At 38.4% G+C, this 25,203-nt stretch overlaps 2 protein-coding genes across 5 annotated transcripts in view; both read right to left on the bottom strand.

Annotated features, from left to right (window-relative positions):
- The window catches only part of LOC143292804 (V-type proton ATPase 116 kDa subunit a 1-like), a 38,013-nt gene extending 35,488 nt beyond the window's left edge, over positions 1 to 2,525 (bottom strand). For all 4 annotated transcript variants that reach the window (XM_076603389.1, XM_076603391.1, XM_076603392.1 and 1 more), the window contains exon 1: positions 2,426 to 2,525. The gene's annotated coding sequence lies outside the window, so the exon portion shown is untranslated. The remainder of the gene's footprint in view (positions 1 to 2,425) is intronic.
- Positions 2,526 to 7,819: 5,294 nt separating this feature from the next.
- On the bottom strand, positions 7,820 to 20,926 carry LOC143292803 (COP9 signalosome complex subunit 1-like). The gene is made up of 12 exons (XM_076603388.1): positions 20,855 to 20,926; positions 19,250 to 19,351; positions 17,399 to 17,583; positions 16,116 to 16,268; positions 15,353 to 15,488; positions 14,958 to 15,029; positions 13,715 to 13,855; positions 12,343 to 12,437; positions 11,656 to 11,842; positions 10,844 to 10,981; positions 10,180 to 10,266; positions 7,820 to 9,533 (listed from the first exon to the last, which is right to left on the bottom strand). Exons 1-12 carry the CDS (start codon positions 20,879 to 20,881, stop codon positions 9,423 to 9,425), a joined length of 1,434 nt encoding a protein of 477 aa, XP_076459503.1. The 5' UTR covers positions 20,882 to 20,926; the 3' UTR covers positions 7,820 to 9,422.
- Between the last annotated feature and the right edge of the window lie 4,277 nt (positions 20,927 to 25,203).

Here is a 25,203-nt window from a genome sequence, read left to right as displayed (position 1 = left end):
CCCTAGTAACTGAATACATTTTTATTGTACATTTCTCAGAATAAAGAAAACTGATGTCCATTACATTCAGAATATAATGTAAACACATGCTCCTGAATTTCACTTTAGTTTTCATGAATCAAAACAGACACCTGCTACTCATCAAAATCATAGATACTTATCAGGAGTGCAACTACTGTTTTCAAAAATCAATATGAACATCAACAGGAGATGCAATGCATTGTCTTCAAAGACAGATCGAGGTTACTAACCAATTACTGAACTTATCAATTCTTTTTTTATTTATAGCCTGTCAAAGTAACACAAGTGAAGAATGCAATGTGGAGATATGACAACACTTTAATAGATAAGATAACCTTTATAATTCAAAACTGTTTGGGAAAGACTAACACTGTGACAGTGTTGATAAAATGAAGTCTGTGTTGGGTCAAATGTTATAGATAAACAGTACAAAATGCTGACACAGCTACTGATATTAGTGATGGCACTTTTAGCAGACAAAGGGAATTTGTAAAGCCTTTTTTTTTCTTCTTTTTTTTTAATAAAGAAAGTTGGTCTTTGTATGTTTACATTTTTTTGCGATATGGTTGAAAATATGATTCAATTCAGTGATTGCTGTACAAGTTCAATGCACAGCTGAATTTCCTGAAGTTAAAGGATGGTTTGCATGAGATATAGATTTATTACACACAACAAAATCAAAGAAATTAACTCTTTAAAAAATAAATTACAATGTTTTTATAACCTGACAAAACAACACAGCTGATAAATTTATTGTGGAGGTAAGTTATTTAGTTATTCAGAGTAACACATCAGTTAATATTTATTACTCGGTTTAGACAAACTCGCATACTGAGAATAGAATAAAATGTGCTCATGTTTATGAACTGATGATAACAACAAAGAAACCCCTTCACAGGGTCCCAGCAGGTTCTGTTCAGGATACCAAGACACTGATTACAATGAGTGGTCTGACTCAAGCCCCAACACAAGACTAGTGCATGTGACATGACAAGGAGCAAGGAACAAGGAACTAGCTCAGAACATCTAATGGTCTATCTTGGGTGTTCTTGTAGCATGGAAAATTATGATTTCTAAAATACTACACTAGAAAGAGATTGAATATCGGAATCAAAATGTTTTATTCACATTCAGGCCTCTGACCCAAGTGAAGAAGTGTACATAAACATAATACAGTTCAATGAAACAACATAAGCAATATCTGAATTGACAATGAATCAATCAAAATACAGAATTTTTTTCTGCTAATGATTTGATCTGTCCTTTATGTCATGAAGCCCCCCAAAATATTAGGTACATTTTGTTCTTTGTCGCCTAACACAAGGAAACGTACGTCAAAATGTTTATATTGACCTAAGCACAACAAACATCCCTCTCTATTTAAGTTTGTTAGTCATCTAGCAATACAAATGAAATTCTCCACTTTTCTGTGCTTATATATATATATATAACTTATAAGGCATTAAAATTGAAAGAAATTGCAACTTTGTAGTTGTTTAATTCAACTGTGTCATGTTTACAAATATATGCCCTTTCACTTTGAGCTAATAAAACATTCTGATTCAAAGAGAGACAGAGAGAGGGTGAGAGAGAGAGAGAGAGAGAGAGAGAGAGAGAGAGAGTCTAATAATCATGAATCACACAGGAAATCATGTATATTCCCATCACTGCAGAGTTGATCAGTTGTGCTGTATTTTAGAATTTTTTTTTTTTTATTGGGATGGGGGTTAATAATAACAACATAAAAATAATGTCTATGGTACACTACACTACCACACTAGTCGCATGCAATTCAGTAACACGAAAGCAAAGGCCTAAACAATATCTTCATTATCTTCTTGTTCTGGTTGTTCTCGCCACATACCTGTCACAAGTGTCAGTAGCACACTAACACTGACGTGTTTCTTGAAACTGTTATATTTGGCTGATGTAAAGAACAACTCTGTATTGCTATTCGTACTATTAAAAATAAAGAAAAGTATTCCACACTTTGATTCTGTGGCCGCTGTGTCATGTGATGAGACTGCAACATCAGTTGTGGCCGAACGAGGAGAGAAATGCCTGCAAACACTAATGACAAAGTGAAATATTTCAGAAATAAGTATTTCCGAATAATACTGCAACCGCTACATCCCTATTCTTTAAGAAATAACAAACAGTTGGGTTTCCACATTCATACCCGAAAACCCACAAGACATTTTTAAACTTCTCTCGTGTACACAAACACGGACTAGTCTGAAGAATTGTGACCAAAGTATATCTGAAGAATGCGGAAACAACTTCGGTAAGAGTTTATTTTGTGCGATGATCGTAGCAGACGATGTGCGAATCTCAACAAATGTTTGTAATGTGTAAAGAACTTAATGCACACATATTAAAATTAATCAATTCAGAGTCGCCATACCTCGAGTTGATCGCTTCGTCACAGCAGTCCTGCCTCTAACACGACCAGACCAATATCAGCAGGTTGTCATAAGGCTTGATCATGTGATTGTTTCGGGGGCGGATATGTTCCGTCTTTTCACTCAAACTGTATAAAAAAGCAAAGCATACAAGAACGCGGTTCCAACTGAAATTGATTTTAATTACTAAATTGCAACGATTGCATGTCTCCGGTTCAAAGCATGATTTCATTGTGCAAGTCAGCAAACTGATGTTGGTCGTTTGACAGACAAGAAAGAATCTCTCTCTCTTTCTCTCTCTCTCTCTCTCTCTCTCTCTCTCTCAACGTGTTTCATTTCTATCCCCCCCCCTCCCCCCAACCCTCCTGCCTTTACCAATTAGAATTGTGTAGTACATACAGTATTAAGGGTGAGGAAAAAACTAACAAATACCTATTATCTTTATCTTTTTCTTTTTAATCTCTGTGTGTCTCTGCTCATATTAAACATGTCTACTCCAAGTGTCTATGAATATCCACAGACAAAAAAAAACAAAAAAAAAAAAACAAACAAACAAAAAAACAACGAAGGTTACAATGAATTGATCACAGCCATATCCACCCACAACTTTCACATTGATAAGGTAACACCAGACATTTTGTCACAGGTGGTGGTGATTCATGTGCACTACTACTTAAAGTCAGTGATGGGAGTGAATAATGTCTTGTGTTGGGAAACAAGGATGGGGGAGATTGACAGGCATCCCTTTAGATCATGACAGACAGACAGACAGAGAGAGAGATGATTTATTCAATTAAGGCCATAGCCCCATATGAATAGGGGGTAATAACAGTTTTACATGTGTCATTGCAATTGGTAATATAAACAATACAACGTCATTCACAACAAACTATCAATGAATCTAAGAAATGAGTGTCTCTCTTAATTGCAGTGCTTTATAAAGATACATAGCAAAACTACGTATGGTGTTTTCATCGTTAGATGCCATTGATAAACATAACCGAAACAAGCATGGATTTATATAATATTTTTGAGGAATAAATTGGATTCGTAAGTCAGTCAACACAGGGCATTTTAAAACAAAGTGAACTTCATCCTCTCTTGATTTTTTGCACAATGGGCACAATTGTTCAGAATGACATGTTGCTTTGTAACGATATCTGTGTGTGTTTACTTCAGAGATTCCAAATCTAAATCTGGTCAATGTAAATCTGAGGTGTCTGTTAAAATCAAACAAAAGGTATCGCTTTACTATATGATTAGAGGTAAAATTTCGATAAATTTCAAATCTTTCACTCGTTTGAATATGGTTTTCCCACTCCTGCCACCTACAGTCTATCAATCGTTGACGAAGAATTTGCACAAATCTAATTTCATCCCATACTCCTTGATATTCCCATACATACCCAAAACCAAGTTCACGTAAACACATTCGAACATTCGATACCCAGTTTGTTTTGCCTCTTAAGTCTAAATCATATAACATATTTTAAGATTTACTTGGCAGTCGAGTATTGTTCATTTTTAATAACTTTAACCAGTAACGAATGCATCTAATAGCAGAGTTAATATAGACTGGGTGCCTATTAGTTTCTCCATATACTAAATTATTGGGTGTTCTCACTTCAACCCCTAAATTTTTTTTTAAGCCCAGATAAATGAACAGACTCACAGCGCAAAACCGATTTTCTATCTAACCCCCACAATTCTGAACCATATAGCACAATAGGTTGTATCTGCATATCAAATAATTTCAGAAATAGCTTCAAGGAATTATTATTCAACAAACGAAGTTTCTTCATAATATGTAACAACGCATTTTTCCCTCTGCTAAATAAATCCTTACATGCAGCTACAAAACTCAAACGTGTAGAGAAGATCAGTTTCAGTAGCTCAAGGAGGCGTCACTGCGTTCGGACAAAACCATATACGCTACACCACATCTGCCAAGCAGATGCCTGACCAGCAGCGTAACCCAACGCGCTTAGTCAGGCCTTGGGAAAAAAAAACAAAAAAAAACACCAAAAACGGGGGAATAAATAATAGATAAGCTTGCATAAATAAATAAATAAATAAATAAATAAATAATAATTATAATATAGAAAAAGGTAGTAGTAATAATATTAGTAATACTAATAAAATGATAATAATAAAACATAAATAAATAAATAAATAAGACAACAATGGTGATAAATAAGCAAATAAATGTAAAAAATGAAGGCACACATTCACACATACACCCACACATGCATAACAGAAATGCACCAGACATGCAGTTTCACATATATGAAAGCACAGTCAAATACATATAAACGTACATGAGCTCCAACACACACACACACACACGCATTACCGTGCACCTCCTCTACCCCCCTCCTCCACACACTCATTTCTAGTCTAAGTATCGCAGCTTCCACGGCACACACACACACACACAAACACAAACTCACAGAGATGAACACTTACTTGTACAAGCACATATGAAAGCACAGTCAAATACATATAAACGTACATGAGCTCCAACACACACACACACACACACACACACACACACACATTACCTTGCACCTCCTCTACCCCCTCCTCCACACACTCATTTCTAGTCTACGTATCGCAGCTTCCACGGCACACACACACACACACTCACAGAGATGAACACTTACTTGTACAAGCACACACACATACGCCCATATCTCCCACCCCCAACTCCACACACGTACATACAAAGATATATATAATTCCAAGATATTTATAGACATTAACGACAGGCATAACAACACCATCATAAACCCATCTTTCCCTCGCTGCCAGATAACCCCCTTTTCTAAAGACAACTATGTTACTCTTATCCAAATTAACCCGTAACTGTAACTGATTAGCTGAATTTTTCAGATTATTCAACTGTGTCTGAAGACCAACAACTGTCTCAGAGAGTAAAACTATATCATCAGCGAGTAGTAAAATAAATAATTCCATAATGTCACTTGTGAATCTAGCACCGTGCCTTCCCTTATCTATTATTTCTATCGCTAATTCATTTATAAATAATGAAAACAAAATAGGACTACAAACATCTCCCTGTTTAACTCCTCTAGTACAACATATATAATTTGTAAGCTTATCACCACATCTAACTCTTGTTTTAACAACACTATACATACTCCTAATGCAATTGAAGAGTTTTCCACTTACTCCATTTTTAATCAGAATGGGCCATGATAAATTTCGGTTAATGGAATCAAATGCCTTTTCAAAATCAATAAACGCCACATACAGTTTACGGTTAAAAGAAAACTTTCTGGATGAGTGCCAAAAGAGTAAACATATGATCATTTGTTGAGTAACCTTGTCTAAACCCAGCTTGATGTTCTCCAGTTATATCATTATATTCTACATATTCTTGAATCCTTTGGTTAATGATAGTGCTATAGACTTTGCTACTGATGCACAAAGTGAAATGCCAGAGAGAGAGAGTTTTCACTCTTCCATTGATGGCTAATTGAAGTCACGACTTGAAACATCCTCTGCAAGTGGAATATCTTGGAGAAAGCATTGCAATGGTTTGATATGTTTTTTTGGTTTTTTGTTTGTTTTTTTACAGACCTTTTTAAACCTTTACAAAGGGTATCTCAGTTTCTTCAAACCTTTATTGACTGTCCTTTCCTTGTAGTCAATTTTGAGCAACGGTTACGAATTTAGTGTCTCTAACAATCCAGACTGGCCTACTCATGGAAGATATTCTAAACATCAGCAGATGCACAATATACTCAAAAAGCAGTACCTTGCTGGCTTCAAAATAATACAAAACATTGTAGATAAGGTTGAGTTTTTTGTTTGTTTGTTTGTTTTTGTTGTTTTGTTTTGTTTTTTACACAACTGTCAAAACTCAGCTGGGAAGATGATCTGGGAAGTTGCAACTTGTGATGCTTTTTGCTGCAAATATATGCTGTTGTGAAGACAAAATAACAGATCCAGATCAAAAGAAGAAAGTCTCCCCTCTTCCTCCCAAGATATTGATTCTCATTCAATGGAGAATCATCTTCTGTCACAAGGACAAAACTTAAGGATATGAAACCACGTGATCGTAGCCCTTTCCGTGTCAGATCTTGGTGTGGAATTGTGCAGTGTCTTGGTGCATTTGGCAGCCCATTTCTGCAGCCAAAAGGATATTACTACTTCATGTACATTAAAATCATGCTAAAAATAGACCCATTCCCCTCATTTTTGGTAAGTATGAATATATATGATAACCATGATTTTTTTATGCAACCACAAGAAAATCACATTGCAAGAAGCTTGTATCAAAGGATTCTGGGAACCCTGCTGGCACACACTCACACAATCTGTATATATAATTTATTTTTAAATCAGTTGAAAGGAGAGAATTCTGTGCTCCATGATGGCACAAGATACTGTCAATACTATTTCACCGAAAAACATTTGAGCTGCTTCCAAACATCCCATCCAGAGAACTTCTTCAGAGTACTACTTATGTTGTATGTGCCTCAGATGATAATCACATGTTGATGTAAATGTACATGCATGCAGGCATGCACACACAATTCACATTAAGATTTCTACACGATGTGAGCTGCAAGGGAAACAGGTGGTGAAGGGGAAATAATAGAAGGGAAAGGAAAAAGAAGAGAGACAGCAGCTTGAAAAAAGGAAAAGTCTGTATCAGATTTAATACTCCAGCATTCAGAAAATAGGCCTATGTCCCACTTGATGCAACACCAAGCATGCAAAAAGTATCTCTATTGGCAGGGTCCAACAGTTATTGTTGTTTTTTCAGAAGTAAAACTTGGATACCTCCAAGTCTTTTTCTCACAGCAGATGTCATATTCCAAATTTTAATCTGTTAACATATACTGCAGTTACTCTTTAAACTGATTATAGCCCAATATGTTGATTAAACATGGCTGAACACTCATGAACCCATCAAATTTGTGGTGATTTTTTTTTTCCTTCTAATTTCAGCTTCTTAAAAATCACTCTTTTCCACAGCAAAAGAAATAGAATAATGATAAAAAGAATAAGGATACATTAATGTTTTCTGCCATGAACATTCATGTGTTAGTAGACTACATTATGGTTTTGAATGTTGTCAACGTATTTTGTCACCTCCACTCCTTTTCCCCATGTATTTATCTTGAAGATCTTGGATGATATGTGAACAAGGTATCATACTCATGGAAATTCCAATACTTTTCAAAAACTTGTGTAGGGCAATACATTATTTCCATGAAGACTTTTCCAGTCCAAGAAATGGTCTTACCATTTTCACATTCATGACTTATTTAGACATTCCCGAGAGCCCTCATTCCAATAATGTACATTAAAAAGATATGTTCATTAGGGCAAAGTACACACAACAAATCATACAACTACAACCAGACAGTTCAAAATACTTTTATTCAAACAGATTTATTTCGAAACAAAACTTGAACTTCATTGAAGCATCATCATCAACAACATAAATTGGTAACACAATTATGCAAATCTTAAACATGAAAGCATGCAATGAACATTTTCTTTCCCCTGATTTGGCATAACTACGTATCCTGTTCTTACAAAAGAGTTAACTTTATGGACTTATGGCCAAGAAGGCGCATAAGGACCTGGCTCAAAGCAATGATGGGTATGTGTTCAAGAAAAACTAAACATTAAAGAAATTTGCTTGTATCATATATGCCATCCTCCTTATTTCCCTTCATTCCTGGGTATGTCATTCATACTAATTAACAACAGCATCTCCTTCATAGTCCCTAAATACCAATTTCAAAGCATGGATTTTTTTATTTTTTTTTCAAAGGGTTCCTGGAATATATGCATGAGAACATTGACACAACAGTTTCCATCCATTAACTTCATACACATGTCAAACAACACAAATATAAGCACTTAAGTTGAGAAAAAAAAATTGCAAGGAAGGCAGAGGCAGCTGAACAAGTCAGAAAACATCACTCAACACAAAACTTGCAGTCTTGTCACTCAGGAATACACTCACATTTTTCATCTGAACTTCTGTAAAGACAATGATAAGAACATCCAAGGGTAAGGACTGGTATGAATAATAATGAGAACAGTGAAGGTAACATCCTGTAGGAAGGATAACCAGCTATGACCTGTAAGAACAATAAGACAGGGCATGGGCCAGTGAGGAGGATGGTGCACAAAGACCTGTAAGGACAATGACGGACAAGGAACTGAAAAGATCATGGGCAAGGACAATGATGGGCAAAGACCTAAAAGGATGAATCATGATGATAGGCACAGGACCTGTGAGGACATTTATGAGCAAGGACCTGCAAGGATGATGATGGGCAAGGACCTGTGAGGACATTTATGGGAAAGGACCTGCAAGGATGATGATGGGCAAGGACCTGTGAGGACATTTATGGGAAAGGACCTGCAAGGATGATGATGGGCAAGGATCTGTGAGGACATCGGTGGGCAAGGACCTGAAAGGATGATGGACAAGGACCTGTTAGGACCACTGTGGGCAAGGACCTGTAAAGTCAATAATGGGCAAGGACCTGTAAGGACAAATACAGGAAAAGACCTGTAAGGTCAATAATGGGCAAGGACCTGAAAGGATGACTATGGGCTAGGACCTGACAGGGTCAAGATGGGTAAGGACCTCAAGACGATGATGAACGAGGACCTGTAATGAACAATGTAAGGACTATAGGCAAGGGCCTGTGAGGATGACTATGAGCAAGGATCTGAAAATATGCTGGACAAGGACCTGTGAGGACAATGATGAGTGAAGACTTGTAAGGTCAAAAATGGGCAAGGACCTGTCAGGACAATGATGCAAGGACCTGTGAGAATGATAATGAGCAAGGACCTGACAAAACGATGATGGGCAAGGACTTAGGTCGATAAATGGCAAGGGCCTCTACAGACAACAACAGGCTAGGGCCTGTAAAGATGATGATGGAAAACAGTGAAGGACAAGGACTTGTGCGGCAATGACGACAATGCTGGGATCCGTCATGACTCTTGTTGAGACTCGAAGGACATGAAGGCTTTACTGTTCTTCTCAGTAGTGTTCAGCTTGACCTGAATTTGGTTCTTCAGCACTGCTGCCCGCAGGATCAGAGCCTGAAACACACACAGGCAGCATGGTCAACGCCTCACTAAAACATCAGCATGCACATATCTCCTCACTGGGGCATCATGGATGAAATACAGTAACAAGCTGTCTGTCATTGTACACCCTGTACAGACCTTGGTAAAGTGAAATAGAACTGGAAAGAAATAATAAGGGATGGAGAGGGTAGCAGAGATTGGAAAAGAAAAGTGAACAGAAAGTGTTTTTTTTTCTTTTGAAAAATCTGAAATGGTTTATTTCACAAATACCACAGAGACCTACCACAGGAAAAAGATAAAGCTTTTGTATTTTTACAAGAACAATCACACGAAAGTAAACCACAATTATGTCTGAGGGTGGATGGGGTAAATGTGTATAAAATCAAAAATATTCTTGCAATCCTACATTTTGATTCTTTGTGTGAACTCCTGAAATCCTGAAGTGTATCTGTGGTGACTGATGTACGTAAATTATACTGATCCTTTTCTCTCTCCATCCCATCTCAGTCTTGAATTTAACTCACTGAATCTGATAAATTCATTCACACACACACACACACAAAGACATACACTTTTCTTGTCCGTCTAAACCTCTACTACATATTCTATATAAAAATGCAAGAGTTCAGAAAATAACACATAAAGAAAAAATGTTTACCTGCGTTCTTCGTTGATAGTCTCTGCCAACAGCCAGAGATTTTTCAAAAGTGCTGCTTCTTTGATCTATGTCTTTGGCATACAGAATCTGTAAATCATATGAAAAAACAAAGCTGTAAAACACTTTTTAAATGTATGAAGAATGGCTGACATTGTGACAAACACTTTCTTACCCATCACCCAGCAAAACTGGTGTATATAGAATATGAAACCAACTCGCATATCCATATACAAGAGAGAGAGAGAGAGAGAGAGAGAGAGAGAGAGAGAGAGAGAGAGGGTCCAGACTTGCAGAATCAATATATATAGGAGGAGTTTGTATTATACTCCATGTTTGGTGTTACATATACTTACCATGTCAAACTGATGCAAACTAGGCCTATCGGTTTGCTCTGCTTGGCCAAATTTCGCGCGGCTAACAGTGAAAAGACGGGCCCGCCTGCTCCAATCACTTGTGACATGGGCAGTTAACAACCCTCATGGGGAATGGACAGATGACCAGAAATACTGAACACATCAATGACAGCAAATGGGGTCCCACTGAATTCCTTTTCATGGAAAGGTTCATGTTCCAATTAAAAAAAAAAAAAAATTGTTTAAACCAATGGAAAGGGTGGCTTGTTACGATTTACAGGATTCCTTCATGCAGTTTAGCAGGTACACACCTTGTTGTGCGAGTCGATACGAGCATTGATCTGGTCATCCAGAATCAAGAGCATCAGCTCATCTTCTAAGGCTCCAACTGTTGTGTTGAATGCTGAGGCCATCTTGTGCATGTCCGCTGACAGGTAGGGGCTAAAATACTGAAACAGTAAATGGAAAACAAAAGACTTGTGAATGAGGAAAATTAGAATTCACTTCTTCACTGGAGTCTTAACTTCAAGAGTTAAAAAAAAAAAAAAAAACTTCAAGAGAGCTCATCAAAGCTGACTGAACTCCATTTCACAATAAATTGTAGTATGGTCATTTCCATATTAAGAAATGCCTATAAAAATCATTCCTTAGTAATGACAACCCCACTTTACCTTTATAAACAACTTTTACGAATTACTTTTCAAAAATATCACCATTTTGATAAAGTTTATAAACAAATGTCTGGGGGAGAATGTTTCATTTTCTTTTTCTTCTTTTCGTTTTTTTCGTTCTTTTTTTTCCCTCAAATTCTGATGTTAAATCAACAATTCTGAAAACGTACAATGTTTGCAGAATGCAAAGCAACAGTGTGCCAGTCGCACTGTCATCCCATGCAGTATGGGTTAAGGTCCGAAACAATCACACAGAGAAATGCTCAGACTGTCCGACAGGCCAACACGCATGCTCCCTGACCTAAACCCAAAGCCATCACACACAGAGAAATGCTCAGAGACTGTCCGACAGGCCCAACACGCATGCTCCCTGACCTAAACCTGAAACAATCACACACAGAGAAATGCACGGAGACTTTCCAACAGGCCCAACATGCATGATGCTCCCTAACCTGACAGAGGGCCCGGTTCCTGATCTCGGCGTAGAGGGCCGGGACATGCGGTGCCAGGTAGATGTCCAGCAGCAAGTTGTCCCTGATGTCAGCCAGCATCTTGAGGCAAGACGCATACTTGGAGTTGTAGAAGTTGTGCAGGACGTCCCGCAGCTGAGGCTCCAGTTCCAGGAACTGCTTGAAGGAACTGAAAGTGGGGGACAGGCTCATGGGTCAAACAGTCTGACCTTTCTATGCTGCTGATTTTTTTCTTTTTTTCTTTTTTCCGTCATTTTGATGCGATATTGTTACTATTTATTTTATCTTTTGTTTGTTACATACTTAAATCATTTCTTTTTTTTCTTTTTGTTTTTAACAGTTTTTAAGTTCATGGTCAACAAATATAAAAACAATTAACAAAATAACAAAAAAATAAATAAATAAGGAAGACAAGAAGAAAAACAAATGGCCATGACTAAAACAAACTGCACTGTCTGTAACATCAGCAGGATTTTCTTTTTTTTTTTTTTTTTTTTTACCTTGTGCATGACCGGTAAGATAAAAGTATACAGCATAAACACTCCTTAGAACATAACTATTAACGTTCAATCAAGTTAAATGATTCACAATATTTTACAAATGCACATAAACAACTTCACTCTGGTTCACAGATATACATCCCAGTAAACAGCAACTATTCCCACTCACGGGCTGGTTATGAAGTTGTTCTGTAGTTCAAGCCTGTCAAATGAAGCCAGAGCACACAAAGTACCATAGGTTGCCACATTGGCTGGAGAGAGAAGCTGGAAAGAAATGTTCATTATATCAGAAAAATGAGGACTCAATCCATGAAAACAAAACTCACATAATATTGCTCCCATAACATTACATAATAAGGAATATTCAATTACCATTAATCTTTGAAGCATTACAACACTCACTCAAAAAATATAAGGATCAAAGGCAGTACTTTACAGTTACATCCTACTTTTTTTTCTTCTCAGTTTTGCAGACAATAAATCCAAAATTTAAACAAACAAAACAAAATCTACAAGAACAAAAGCAAATCATACACCACTCATACAAAACAAATTATGATAACAGCAATATAATATTAATATCAATAATATGGGGTCTTGCTGAGCATGGTACCCTGTTCTCACTGTGCTTTCCAATGAAATGTAAGCAAAGTTATAAAAAAAGTAAATGTAAAAAGATAAATCTGCATATATCACACAGTTCTCAGTTCATCCATATATACCAATGTGGACATTAATTACTTGAAAGCTAAAAACATAAAACCTGGGAACTGAAGACATCAAGCATGATTAACTACCCCTGCCAGTTCACATGGCAAACCCACATACAATATCCAAACACACACACCTTTTCATCATGCTCACAAATCAGTTCACAAGTTAAATAATAATCACACATGTAAAATACATAAACAGCAAGTAAAATCTGCAGTAAATAAAAGAGAAACAAAAACATGGGTCGAGTGCCTGGGTGGGTGATTTGGGCCTCTGTGTGTGTGTGTGTGTGGGGGGGGGAGATTGGGGGGGATGGGGGGGGTGCGCGTGTGCGCCCGCATGCCTGTGTGAAAAAAAAAAAAAGATCTAGCAGTGTGTATACGGAGGGGTAAGAGAAGGGAGAGTTGAGAGGTGGGATTAATAATTCAAATAAATATGGGCTGTGCAGTTGAAACAGGTGCTTTTAAACACTTTCTTAAAAGCAACTGTCGATTTGATGTGACTAATATTTCACAGTACATATTTTTCCACTGTGTAGAAGTGTTCTCCAAAGGTTTTTGTCAACAACTTTGGTATGCAGAGAGTGAGGTGATCAGTGAATAAACTGAGTGGTGAAGAAGGTGAACAGACAGACAGACATACAGACGATTATAAATGCAGACTAGAGAAGAATCTATCAATTATATATAAACACACACACACACACACACACAGAGAGAGAGAGAGAGAGAGAGAGAGAGAGAGAGAGAGAGAGAGAGCATCATTCAGTATTTCATCTCAGATGTGGAGACTTTGACAGTGTTGAGCTCCAAATGCAGGATGCTGACCTCAGGGAAATCACAGTGATCGAAACTGATCTGCAGGAAGTGCTTGGCAGCTGTCTTGTATTTGGTGTTGGCCAGGTGGGCCAGGCCTGCAGCACACTTCAGCCGACTCATCACATTCTGGCCAGGCTCCTTCCCCCCTGTCTGGAACCATCCATATCAAAGCCATTTGACTATTTTTCAACCAGTGTGATTGTTTTTCACATTACCAGGATGTTTATTATCTAAGTGCACATTATGACTGCATGAAACTTTTTCTTTCTTTTTTTTTCTTTTTTTTTTTTTGCAGAATAGTCTCCTTTCTCTGGACATGCCCTGCTAAATACATTTGGTTTTACAGTTTCAAAAGCAGCTACTGCCAGCAGCGTTTCAGCAAAAAAGGATGGGTCAAAGACACATCAATGTAAAACACAATCAACTTCTATATAAAAATCAAAATTTTTGTTGTCATAATTCACCAAAAGTTATGCACGAATGATTGGAGTTTTGTTTTGGACGGGTGTGGGAAGGGTTACTGTCTGCTTGTAATTTTAGCGGCAGTTTTAGGACTTTCAACTTCATGTTTTAAAATGTTACATTTGTCTTTATTTTTCTTTCACATCATGCCTGATGTCTGCAAAGTGGTAAGGGAAGGGTTTATGGGTTATTGGTTTATTTCTATTTCATTTCTGTCTTGAAATGTTGAAATCATGTTACTGAATACTTTCCTTTCATATGATGATTGAAATGAACAAAATATTCTGGGACGGGTGTACAAGTTTTCATTTACCATTTCACCTGTAAGTTGAAATGTCTTCAAACCTGAATGTTTTCTTTTTAAATATTTGATGTGTGCATGGTGATCAGAGAAGGGAATTCCAGTTACTTATTTGTTCATCATTCTATTTTGATATCAGTTGACAAACATGTGAATGGGCCAAAGAAAATTTTTTGCTTCAAGTGCTTTAAACAGAGAAAACATTCAGAATTTAATTTAATTGAAAAAAAAGTGGTATTTTTAATCCAGAAATCCAGTTTAATCTGTTAGACTTGCATCCTTATATTACAAAAATGCATTTCCTGCAATTCATTTCTGCCAGCACATGGAAATTATACATAAACTATTTCCCATGTTAACATTTTGTTCATCAGACTATCATTGAAACATTGCTTTTTGGTCGTGTGACCCCATTTTTTTTTTTTTTTTTTTTCCAAATGTCATGTAATCCAACACATGTGCATATTAAACATATGACAACATACTCACATCTTCTGGTGTTGACTCAGCTTTGTTCACATAGCTCAGCACATGGGACCAGTTTTGTAAATACACGCTAACCTGAAACAGAAAACAAGACATCCACTGACAACTAAACCTATAAAAACAAAGTATAATAAAAGATAAAATCTTAGTAATAACCACAATATCAATACTGAAAACCAAAAAATAAATGTCTTATGAACCAACAGTATGAGGCAACAAGAATGTTGTATCCCCACCACCACCCCTCCCAACCATACACTCACACATATTCATGAACACTGCACACAAGCCCAACCAAACCAATATCAGACATCGAAAAACTATCCCCCTGTCTATATATATATTTATTAATGGTTCAGTGTTTCCTGTGTAACTTTTTTTTAAAGGATGCTACCTACCTTGATGACATTTAAACACATGTTGATGACGTGTTTGGGACTGGTGCAATAATCACGTGCACGAGAGTAACACTTGAGAGCATTTGTCAGGTCCCCACATTCTAAGTAGTGATCTCCTAAATCATCATGGCCTCGTCTGCAACATACAAATGCATGTAAGCACATACACAAAAACATCCATGAAACCAAAGAAGCACATACAGATTTAACACACACCTACACACACACACACACAAACACACATGCAACACACACAAACATATGCACACACACACACACAAAGAACTTATGACTTGTGTGCACAATAAAAGTAAGCACACAGGCACATATCTATTTAAGATTATACATATTCTGTCAATCTACCCCAAGTAGTCAATCTACTGAGTAATGACAATGAATGAATTTATTTCATTTTTCTTGCAGAAGACAGAAAGCTGACAAACTCTGTAACAGTGTTCCACTTCTTTGTATTATCTCTTCAATGACTAACTTTTCAAGTGTCCTTTTTTTTTTTTTAAACACAAAATTGTGTAATCATAAATGAATGAAAGGAGTTTTATCATTATTACTTCTTCTCGTGTTTTTCTATTATTTATTACTGCACATAAAACTCAAGCAAACAAATAAGCATGGAACAACAACACTTCCAGAAATATCTTATGGAACCAACTGATGGAATAACACCACCAATAATGCCCAACGATTATCAAAACAGCAGAAAACATTCTGACATTCTGTCCTTGTAACCTGTAGCTGATCTCACCTTATGCTTTCTTTGATGGAATTGCTCTTGTAGTTTTTCAGATCAGTGTCCAGTTTTTCCAATTTGAAGGCTGCTTTCTTGCTTGTGGTTTCCATCCATGGCACATCCAGCGGGGGAATTGTGCCGGCCACTGCATCTGGCAAAGTACTGCCCCTGGCAAAAACAAAAAGCCGCAAAGTATTGAAGCAATCATGAACATCTTAAACTAAAGGCACTTAAACACACACATATATAACAATACAACTTGATGGCTGCCCTTGAGAGATAACATATTAAAATTCACATATTACCAGCTGCCATGGCGAAGTGGTTAGCGTCGCGGACTGACGGCTGGGAGGACGCGGGTTCGAATCCCAGTAGAGGTGGGTTTTTTGGCCTGTGGCCGCCTCCTACCCAGAGTTGGGTGTGCTGTGGGCTTAAATGGGGAGACTGGGACCACACAGTCGAGTGTCATCCACTTCAAGGATGCGTCTTTGGGTGTGTTGCTCTAATTACCTGACCAACACTGCAAGTGTCTATCTCCCGGGCCTGGTTAACGCCAGGATATCATTATGACAGGAAGTGTAGAGTACAGCCTTGTCACGCAGTCCCAAACCAAAATGGACCTCCATAGCAACATCGTCATCCTCCATCATCATCAATATAAACAAAACAGCCTCAAAGTCTGTGGCCTTTCATGCCCTGCTCTCATGGTGACCTCAGTTTCGATACCCCTCCACTTCCATGCTTGGGGTGAGTCCTGTCAATGTTGTCAGTGTCGGCAGATTCATAGGGGACTTGTTTGAGGGACGTGGTGGCGGTCTCCACTCTGGGGGGGACGCTCTCTCAGTCTGGCTCCGTGACTAAGCCATTATTGTTGTTAGTAGAGGGCTTAGTATGTGGTGTCCTAAGTACGTTAAATCAGAACAGGCACCACTGAACACCACCGAAGTGACTCAGCAGCAGTGCAGGTTCTCCTCTTGTGTGTGGCCTCCTGGCGACCTAACACTGATGGTTCCATGTGGACTGCCGATGCTGGAACTGAGACGGACGAACCTGGGTGTGGCCGTGTATGGGGGAATCTAAATGAGTGGTGTGGGAGTAATACCACTGAAATGGTGCAGATGATGGGGCAGCAAAAAAAAAACCCCCAAAAAACCCCCCAAAAAAACAACAAAAAATCACATATTATATATGATTCAACTTGATGGCTGCTTGACAGAAATGTTAATTTCTCTTGAGAGACAATAATAAAGCTGACAAAATCTACTCAACACACAAAATCTTACAACCACCTCACTTACTCAGTCATGGCATCTTGCAGCTTGCGGTGGATATCTCCATACAAGTTGGTGTTAAAAGTGCCCATGACGAATGTCATGGCCGTGCGAAGTGCCTCTATCCTCAGAATGGGGCAGTGGTTTGCTACATACATCAAACGTTGCAAACGTGCCAGCCCAGAGTACTGGGTAGCAATCTGCTCCAGATCCTGCAAATAAAAATTCAAGATAGTGAAAGACTGACAAAGCAACTAACCTGAAACGAACTAAAGCTTTGCTATTGACTGACTGATGTCCCGGAAAATGGAGTATGGCTGCCTTCATGGTCATGCACACAAAATGTCACATTGCATTACATGAATGAATGTTGGAGTTGTACCCTACAAGTACAAATGCATAAGAAGAATGACCAAGTGACAAACCAACCAAACAACTACAGCATGAGCAATCGCTGGAAACTTTCCCTTTGAATAACTTGCATAAACAAAAAAATACATTAATTCCCAGACATTTTTTTTTTCAACTTCAAGATGGTTATCTGCCAATACAGAGAGTCCATGAAGGTCTGGGTTCAAATCCAGCTCTCACAATTTCTCCCAAGTTTGACTGAAAAATCAAACTTGGTGTCGAGTCGTTCAGATGGGACGATAAACCGAGGTCCCCGTGTGCAGTACGCACTTGGTGCACTGAAAAATAACCCATGGCAATCAGTGTTGTCCTCTAGCAAAATTTTGCAGAAGAAATCCCCTCTGATAGGTACACAAATATATATGCAAATATTCAAGGCCTGCCTAAGTGTGCTGGGTTATGCTGCTGGTCAGGCATCTGCCTAGCAGATGTGGTGTGGCATATATGGAATTGTCCAAACACAGTGAAGCCTCCTTGAGAAACTGAAAAGAAAACCAGTTACTTTTTCTTATCATTATCTGATGTCATTTACCCCACAATCCCACAAAGTATGCCAGCACATTCTTGTATAAGTTGTAAATGTAAGGAAATGAAAGCATAAATTCTTATGTTTATAAATCTCTCTTTTTTTTTCTTTTTTTTTTCCTTCTTTTTTTCCCAACTAATGATTAATGGCATACGGATAAGGACTATGAGTACGAAATTCCAACTAAGAGCACATACTTGCGCTTCGCTTAAAAAAAAAAAGAAAAAAAAAAGTTAGTAATGGTCAAAATAATGACCGCTGAACATTAATGGAAGAAGAAGAAATCTGTGTACAGACACACTCACAAAATGTTTTAAAATTTTTTTAAAAGAACAAAAATAATTATTTTCCTCACACTGTCATGGTCATACAACTTTCCTGGAAAAGATGGTAAACATACTAAAAAAAAAAAAAAAAAGAACAAAATCACATAATGATACTAGTACTGCAACAAGTTTGTTACATACAAATCAGAAAATCCCCATCAGAACCCTATTCTCTGCAAGACAAAACTTTGTTCAAAACAAACTTTCAAATTTAAAGCAACAAATATAGTTACCTGTGCTTGGAACACCTATCTTTCAGTGTTACCACAACAGAATTCAAGACAAAAACAAAATTCAGAAAAAAAGAAAAAATCAGGAAAAAAAAATTTAAAGAAAAGTAAAAGAAATAATCACAGAAACCAAACAAGGCACATCTTGTAGAGTACATTTTCAACCAAATCAAATTAACTACCTGGGTTTGAGATTTTTATCGTATTATTTGGAGATGAAGATGTAAAATAATAATTTCCTGATCTTTTCTGACTCAATATCAAAATTAAACACATGTGACATAATCATGTGGGTATTGGTAACATATCACATAGATGGCTCGAAAAAAAATTATCTTAGAACTGGTCACTGAAAAAAAAAATAACTGAAAGGTAGATGACTTACCAATGTTGGATTTTCAACTGTATATTGTTGGGTCAGCTCTACGACATTGCAATTTTCTTCTGGCATTCCATCCACCTGCATTGGTTCCACAACTGCATGACTCTATAAAATCAAACATTTCAAACCATAAATTATAATAACACACACCCACCCACCCACACATATATATATACACATATACATATATTCTATCTATATACACACAGACAGAGCTAGAGAGATATAGGCTTTTGTTTTCATTCTTCTGACACTGACAGACTGCTAAAGCTGGATATGGTTTCTTTCATCTTTTGTTTTCTTTTTCTTTTTCAAATTATATAACTGACACCTGTACTGCTGTAGTGGTATGATACTATTGATAGTACAAGTTTGAAAAAGTAAAACATAAAAATTAAAAACAGGAAAAATGTGACTTCAACATTTTGATTTTCTTCTGTCAAGTATTCTGTAGCTCTATCCAATTTATATTCTTAAAGTTTGCAAGACACACAGTGACAAAAGCACACACACACACACACACACACACACACACACACTCATAGAGTCAACATCATGTAAACAAGCACACATACTCAGTGCATCATTACAGTTTTTGCTGACAAAGTCAATGTGTATTTTCCAGCAGCATCACTGAGCAACAACTTTCTTTTCTTTTTTTCCTTTTTAGTTTTATTGTATTATATTTGGGTTGTTGTTGTTTTTTTGTTTTTTTTGTTTTTTTTGGTGCGTGTGCTTTGTGCAAAGCATTAATCATTTATTTGGGATAGTCTAAACTCAGATGTGATACTTCTGTGAAACTGAAATTTGAAATATAAAAAAAAAATTGTATATATAAAAAAGAAGGAAAAGAAAATGAAAGAAGGAAAAGTGTCTGCATTTCAATTTTCATAGACTAATTGACGGGCAAGTGGTTTAAGTGTTGGACTTTCAATCTGACGGTCCCGGGTTCGAATCTCGGTAACGGCGCCTGGTGGGTAAAGGGTGGAGATTTTTCGATTTCCCTGGTCAACACATGTGCAGACCTGCTTGTGCCTGAACCCCCTTCGTGTGTAGACGCACGCAAAAGATGAAATACGCACATTAAAGATCCTGTAAGTTGTAACCCGTGTTACAGAGACACGAAAATACCCAGCATGCATGAACTACGACTGTTTCAGTTTCAGTAGCTCAAGGAGGCGTCACTGCGTTCGGACAAATCCATATACCCTACACCAGATCTGCCAAGCTGATGACCAGCAGCGTAACCAAAACCGCTTAGTCAGGCCTTGAGACAGAGTCATCGGCAAATCGATGTTGTTCGTGTTACGGAAAGAAAGAAAGATACCAGTGATGGAGAAATCCGTTTTAACAAGAAGTTAATACAATAAGACATTATTATCAACTTATGTTTTCAAGCCACGAAAAAAAAAGAAAAACAATACAAAGTTTCCATTTATTTAGAGAAAGAATGCATGCTTGGTTAAGCTGAAGAAGAAAGTTTGTTGCTGACTCAGGGACACACCGCGAATATGATTGATTCAAAAGTAATGGAACAAAAAAAAATTAAAGCAGGAACACTACACTCTTGTTCATGGACGTGTTATAACAGTTTTAAACAAAACAGACCTGAAACATGGCGTGAGGCAAAGGCATTTCAATACATCTACTTGTTTTCGTTGTTATCTTGCTCTGATAACCGGAACTGGAAATTGTTCATGTCATGAGCTTAACTTATTTCCCCAAACCAACAAAATAAGCTGGTGAGGCCAAGGCTTCTTGAGAGATCCTGTTGTTGATGTTCATGGCCATCGGACTATGTTTATTGTCCTTATCACAAACTATATGGCAGGAATGGATTCACTTTGGTTATGTGTTGAGAGTCCACTGATTCTGCAAATCCACATTGAATGATTAATATTCCCGGTGAACTCAGTTATCACACCGTGGGCAAGTATACATACAATTGTGTTCTCTCTCTCTCTCTCTCTCTCTCTCTCTCTCTCTCTCTCTCTCTGTGTCTCTCTCTCACTCACACACACACACACACACACACACACGAGACACACAGTATGACTGACACACGCCATACTTGTACAATTCGTTAGTATTTCGGTGTTCAGTTTAGTGGGTGTGTGGCTGTGGGTTCAAGACTGAATTCAAGTGAACACTGCGATACAATAATGTGAACGCCCGAATAAAGGCAGTACTCACGTTCAGCTCTGCGGCAACACGTGATACTAACAAGTCCAGTTTTGATTTTGGCTTTCTTTTTCTGGGATTTGATCCTTCTGCCTTTGTCTGTCTGTTTATCACAGTGACGGAGTGGCCATTCAGCATGGTCGTCGGTGTGCACAATTTCGGATCTCCACTATCACAGTGACTGACCAACAGCTTCAGAGTAAACTGAAGATTCACTTTCGGAGTTCACTGCAAATTCACTCTCAGTTCTGGTCTCAAGTTTCTTATCACAATCGAATGCTCATCTCTATATTCGTGGAATGTTCACTTAGTGTGCAATCCGTGCAAAAAGCATGACCCGATTCTGTTTCAGCCGTTGAAACAGTGTCTTTCAGGAAATATGAGATGACATCACCCCAGTGTGTGTGTGTGTGTGTGTGTGTGTGTGTGTGTCTTTCTTCAGTTTAACGTCTTTCACTGCTGGGTAAGTTATATTACTGAGACGAGGAACTAGCCGGGGAGCCAGGGGGAGTAGCTGAAAATGTGTATGCGCGCGTGGGGGTTGGGGCGGAGGCGGGAGGGGGGTGCGATGGGAAGAGATGGCATGACTGATACAGGATAGATGTGTGTGAGTGTGTGTGTGTGTGGCAGTGTTTCGGATGGGGCTGGGTTTGTGCACATTGTAGCACTGATGTGATTGGACAGATGCCAGTGCGGTGGTCGATGGTGCAGAGTGCTGCCGGAATTCTTCAGTTGCCCGAGCCGTTTCCCGAGTTCGATCCCCGGTTTCGGCGCACCTATGGTTTTACTGAGTTGAATGTGGAAAATTTTCGGAGTCGAACGGAGGCTCCCAGGTCATCGTACTATGAGCAGACCTCCTAGTGTCTGAACCCCTTTGCCGTGTATACGCACGAACTGCCAGATCAAATACGCAAACCATGTCAGCGTTCGGTGGGTGGAGGGGGGTTTGGGGGGGGGGGGGGTTAGAGAAACAAAAACTTACTGTACCCAGCATGCACACACCCGAAAACAGAGTATGGCTGCTTACATGGAGTTGAAAAAAAAAGTCACATGTAAAAATTTACCGACATGACTACTTGTAACTGGTGTGTGTGTGTGTGTGTGTGTGCGGGCGGGCGGGCGCGCGCGTGGCTGAAACCTGGCTGAAACCTGGCTGAATGACAATGGAAACGAATGATGACCACCCACATGAACTTGAAGCCGTCCGTTGGCTCGCCAGGTAGGCAGTCCAGGATGTTGTGCAAATGACTTGGTGTTTGTAAAGTGGCTTAACTGGAGCTTGGTCCATGGCCAAGGATGGGAGCTTTTTAAGTATCATACTTATTATCACTGATCATTTTTGTATCATGTGTGTTAGTGAACCGCACCGTGTGCGCGGCGGTGTCAGTGTGTGTGTGTGTGTGTGTGTGTGTGTGTGTGTGTGTGTGTGTGTGCTCACTGAGTTTGCACGTGCCCGACAGCATGCACTCGTATGTGTGTGTTCATATATGTGTGTTCGTGTGTATTATTATTATTATTTTTTTTTTTATCAGACTCAAAACTCTGTTTCAATTGAATAAGCATGCTTTTAAACCTAATATACTTGCTTTCGCGGAAGACTGATCAGCGTATGGTCAGGTGGTAACAGAGATGGTACTGGTGCTGGTGGTCAGTGGAGATTGCTACTATTTTCTTCATTCTGCAGTATTAGCAGTTTATATGTGCTTGTTCTTTCTGTCTGTTTATCGTTGCTGTGGAATTTGTTTTTATAGTTATGATGTTTTTGTTGGTTGTTTTTTGTTTGTTTGTTTGTTGTTGTTTTTGTTGTTGTTTTTCAGTTTTGAGCATGGCCTGTTTGTGATGTGCTATTTAGCCAATTGCAGCTTTGACGTGACAGATCAAACATGACACATAAAACAGTGGAGGAGAAAGCAGGAAAAGGCGTGGGAAAAGGGAATAAAAGAAAAGGCAAGAATGAGATCAAAAACAAACTGAAAAAAGACACAAACACCGTGACGCATGTTTGTAGTAAGAATGTGGGTAGAACTGAGACAACTGAAAAGACAACTGAGGCGGAAGTCTGTCCGATTTTTGACGCACGTGTATTCATGCACTGACTAAAACTAATAGAGAAAATCTACTTCATTTCCATTTTTAACCGCTGAAAATATTTCTTCATTTATGCTGCATATATTTCTCAGTTGGAAGAAACTTCACACTGAAAACGGCGGTATCTCCTCCACAGCTCTCTCTCTCTCTCTCTCTCTCTCTCTCTCTCTCTCTCTCTCTCACACACACACACACACACACACACACATTTGACACACGCGCACATTTTTCACACACACACACACACACACACACACACACACACACACACACACACACACACACCAGCTCCCATGATATACATAAAACAAGAAAGCATGCACACACATACTGCCATAGTTTTGCAGCAAAAGGGGTTGAAAAATATCTCCAATGCCATGAATGTAACGTCTGGCATTTTCGGTCTTCTGTATTGGGAAGGCTCAGAATGACACTGCTTCATTTTGAAGAAATCTCTGCTCATGTTGTTGGTTCGGAAATGATGCGTGCTCGGAAAATTAGTACAGAATACTTTATTATCCCAATAAGAGAAATTCATGTGTGGTTATTTTACATAAACAATACACGAAAATCACAGTCACTCAACGTAAACCCATTAAAGACATAAAATGCTGAAATGCGGCTAAGTTGATAAGGATCTTTCTTGCAATGATAACAATCACATACATGTAATGATTACATACTTTCACAGTCATTCATCATTAATACATAAGGAACATAAAATACATAGATACAAAGTTAATGCTGATCAATCTCATACAATAATCACAAATCAACCAGTGCCGCGATAAGCACAGTAACAGAACAGATAAAAATATCATACTATTTTTAAAACAACGACGTATATGATTAAAACCGGTTATTATTCAGCAGTATTTAAAATCCATGCACAATTATATAATTCACACAACCTTGCATGCGCGCGCGCGCACACACACACACACACATACACGCACACACGTACACACACAACCCCCCATTCCCCGCCCCGCCCCTGCACATATACACTGAGACACACACACACACACACACACACACACACACACACATGCGCGCACACACATAGATATAGATCTCCCAACAGACACTTATCCACTCACGCGCGCGCGCACACGCACGCACGCGCGCACACACACACACACACACAAACACACACGCACGCACGCACGCACACACATACACACACTGGCATACACACACACACACACACACACACACACACACACACAGTAGAGCCAATTTTTAAAATGCGTGTGTGTTTATTAGTCAGTTGTCATTAAGAAATGAACTGACTGGGATATAAAACTGATTTGGGTTCTAAAGGTTTTCAGTTTGGGAATTCGATAGGGTTTCCCTGAAGGTAAAAGTTCGTAATATTTTGAAAAAATATGACTGTCATAACTTATGATCTTTGTTGATTTTTCTTTCACACGCCGTTTGCACAGGTCATTCAGAGGTTCTTGTTGGACTCCAACTATTTTGGTGGACACATTCACAATTTTGCTCAATGTAGCTTATTCTTGTTCTTCACGTTTAAACTTCTGTACCAGCAGATAAAAGAGAAAGTTAAAACCGATTCAATGAAGCATCGGTAAAAACCCTGGAGAATTTTAGGATTGACCTGGATATTTCTAAGCCTTCATAAACAGTAGATGCGAGACTGGCATTTCTTTTGGATGTGATATGCG

Source organism: Babylonia areolata, chromosome 18 (assembly GCF_041734735.1).
Source record: "Babylonia areolata isolate BAREFJ2019XMU chromosome 18, ASM4173473v1, whole genome shotgun sequence".
Classification (NCBI taxonomy): Eukaryota; Metazoa; Mollusca; class Gastropoda; order Neogastropoda; family Buccinidae; genus Babylonia; species Babylonia areolata.
Note: the sequence above shows the minus strand (reverse complement) of the source record. Positions and strands in the feature narration are given on the sequence as shown.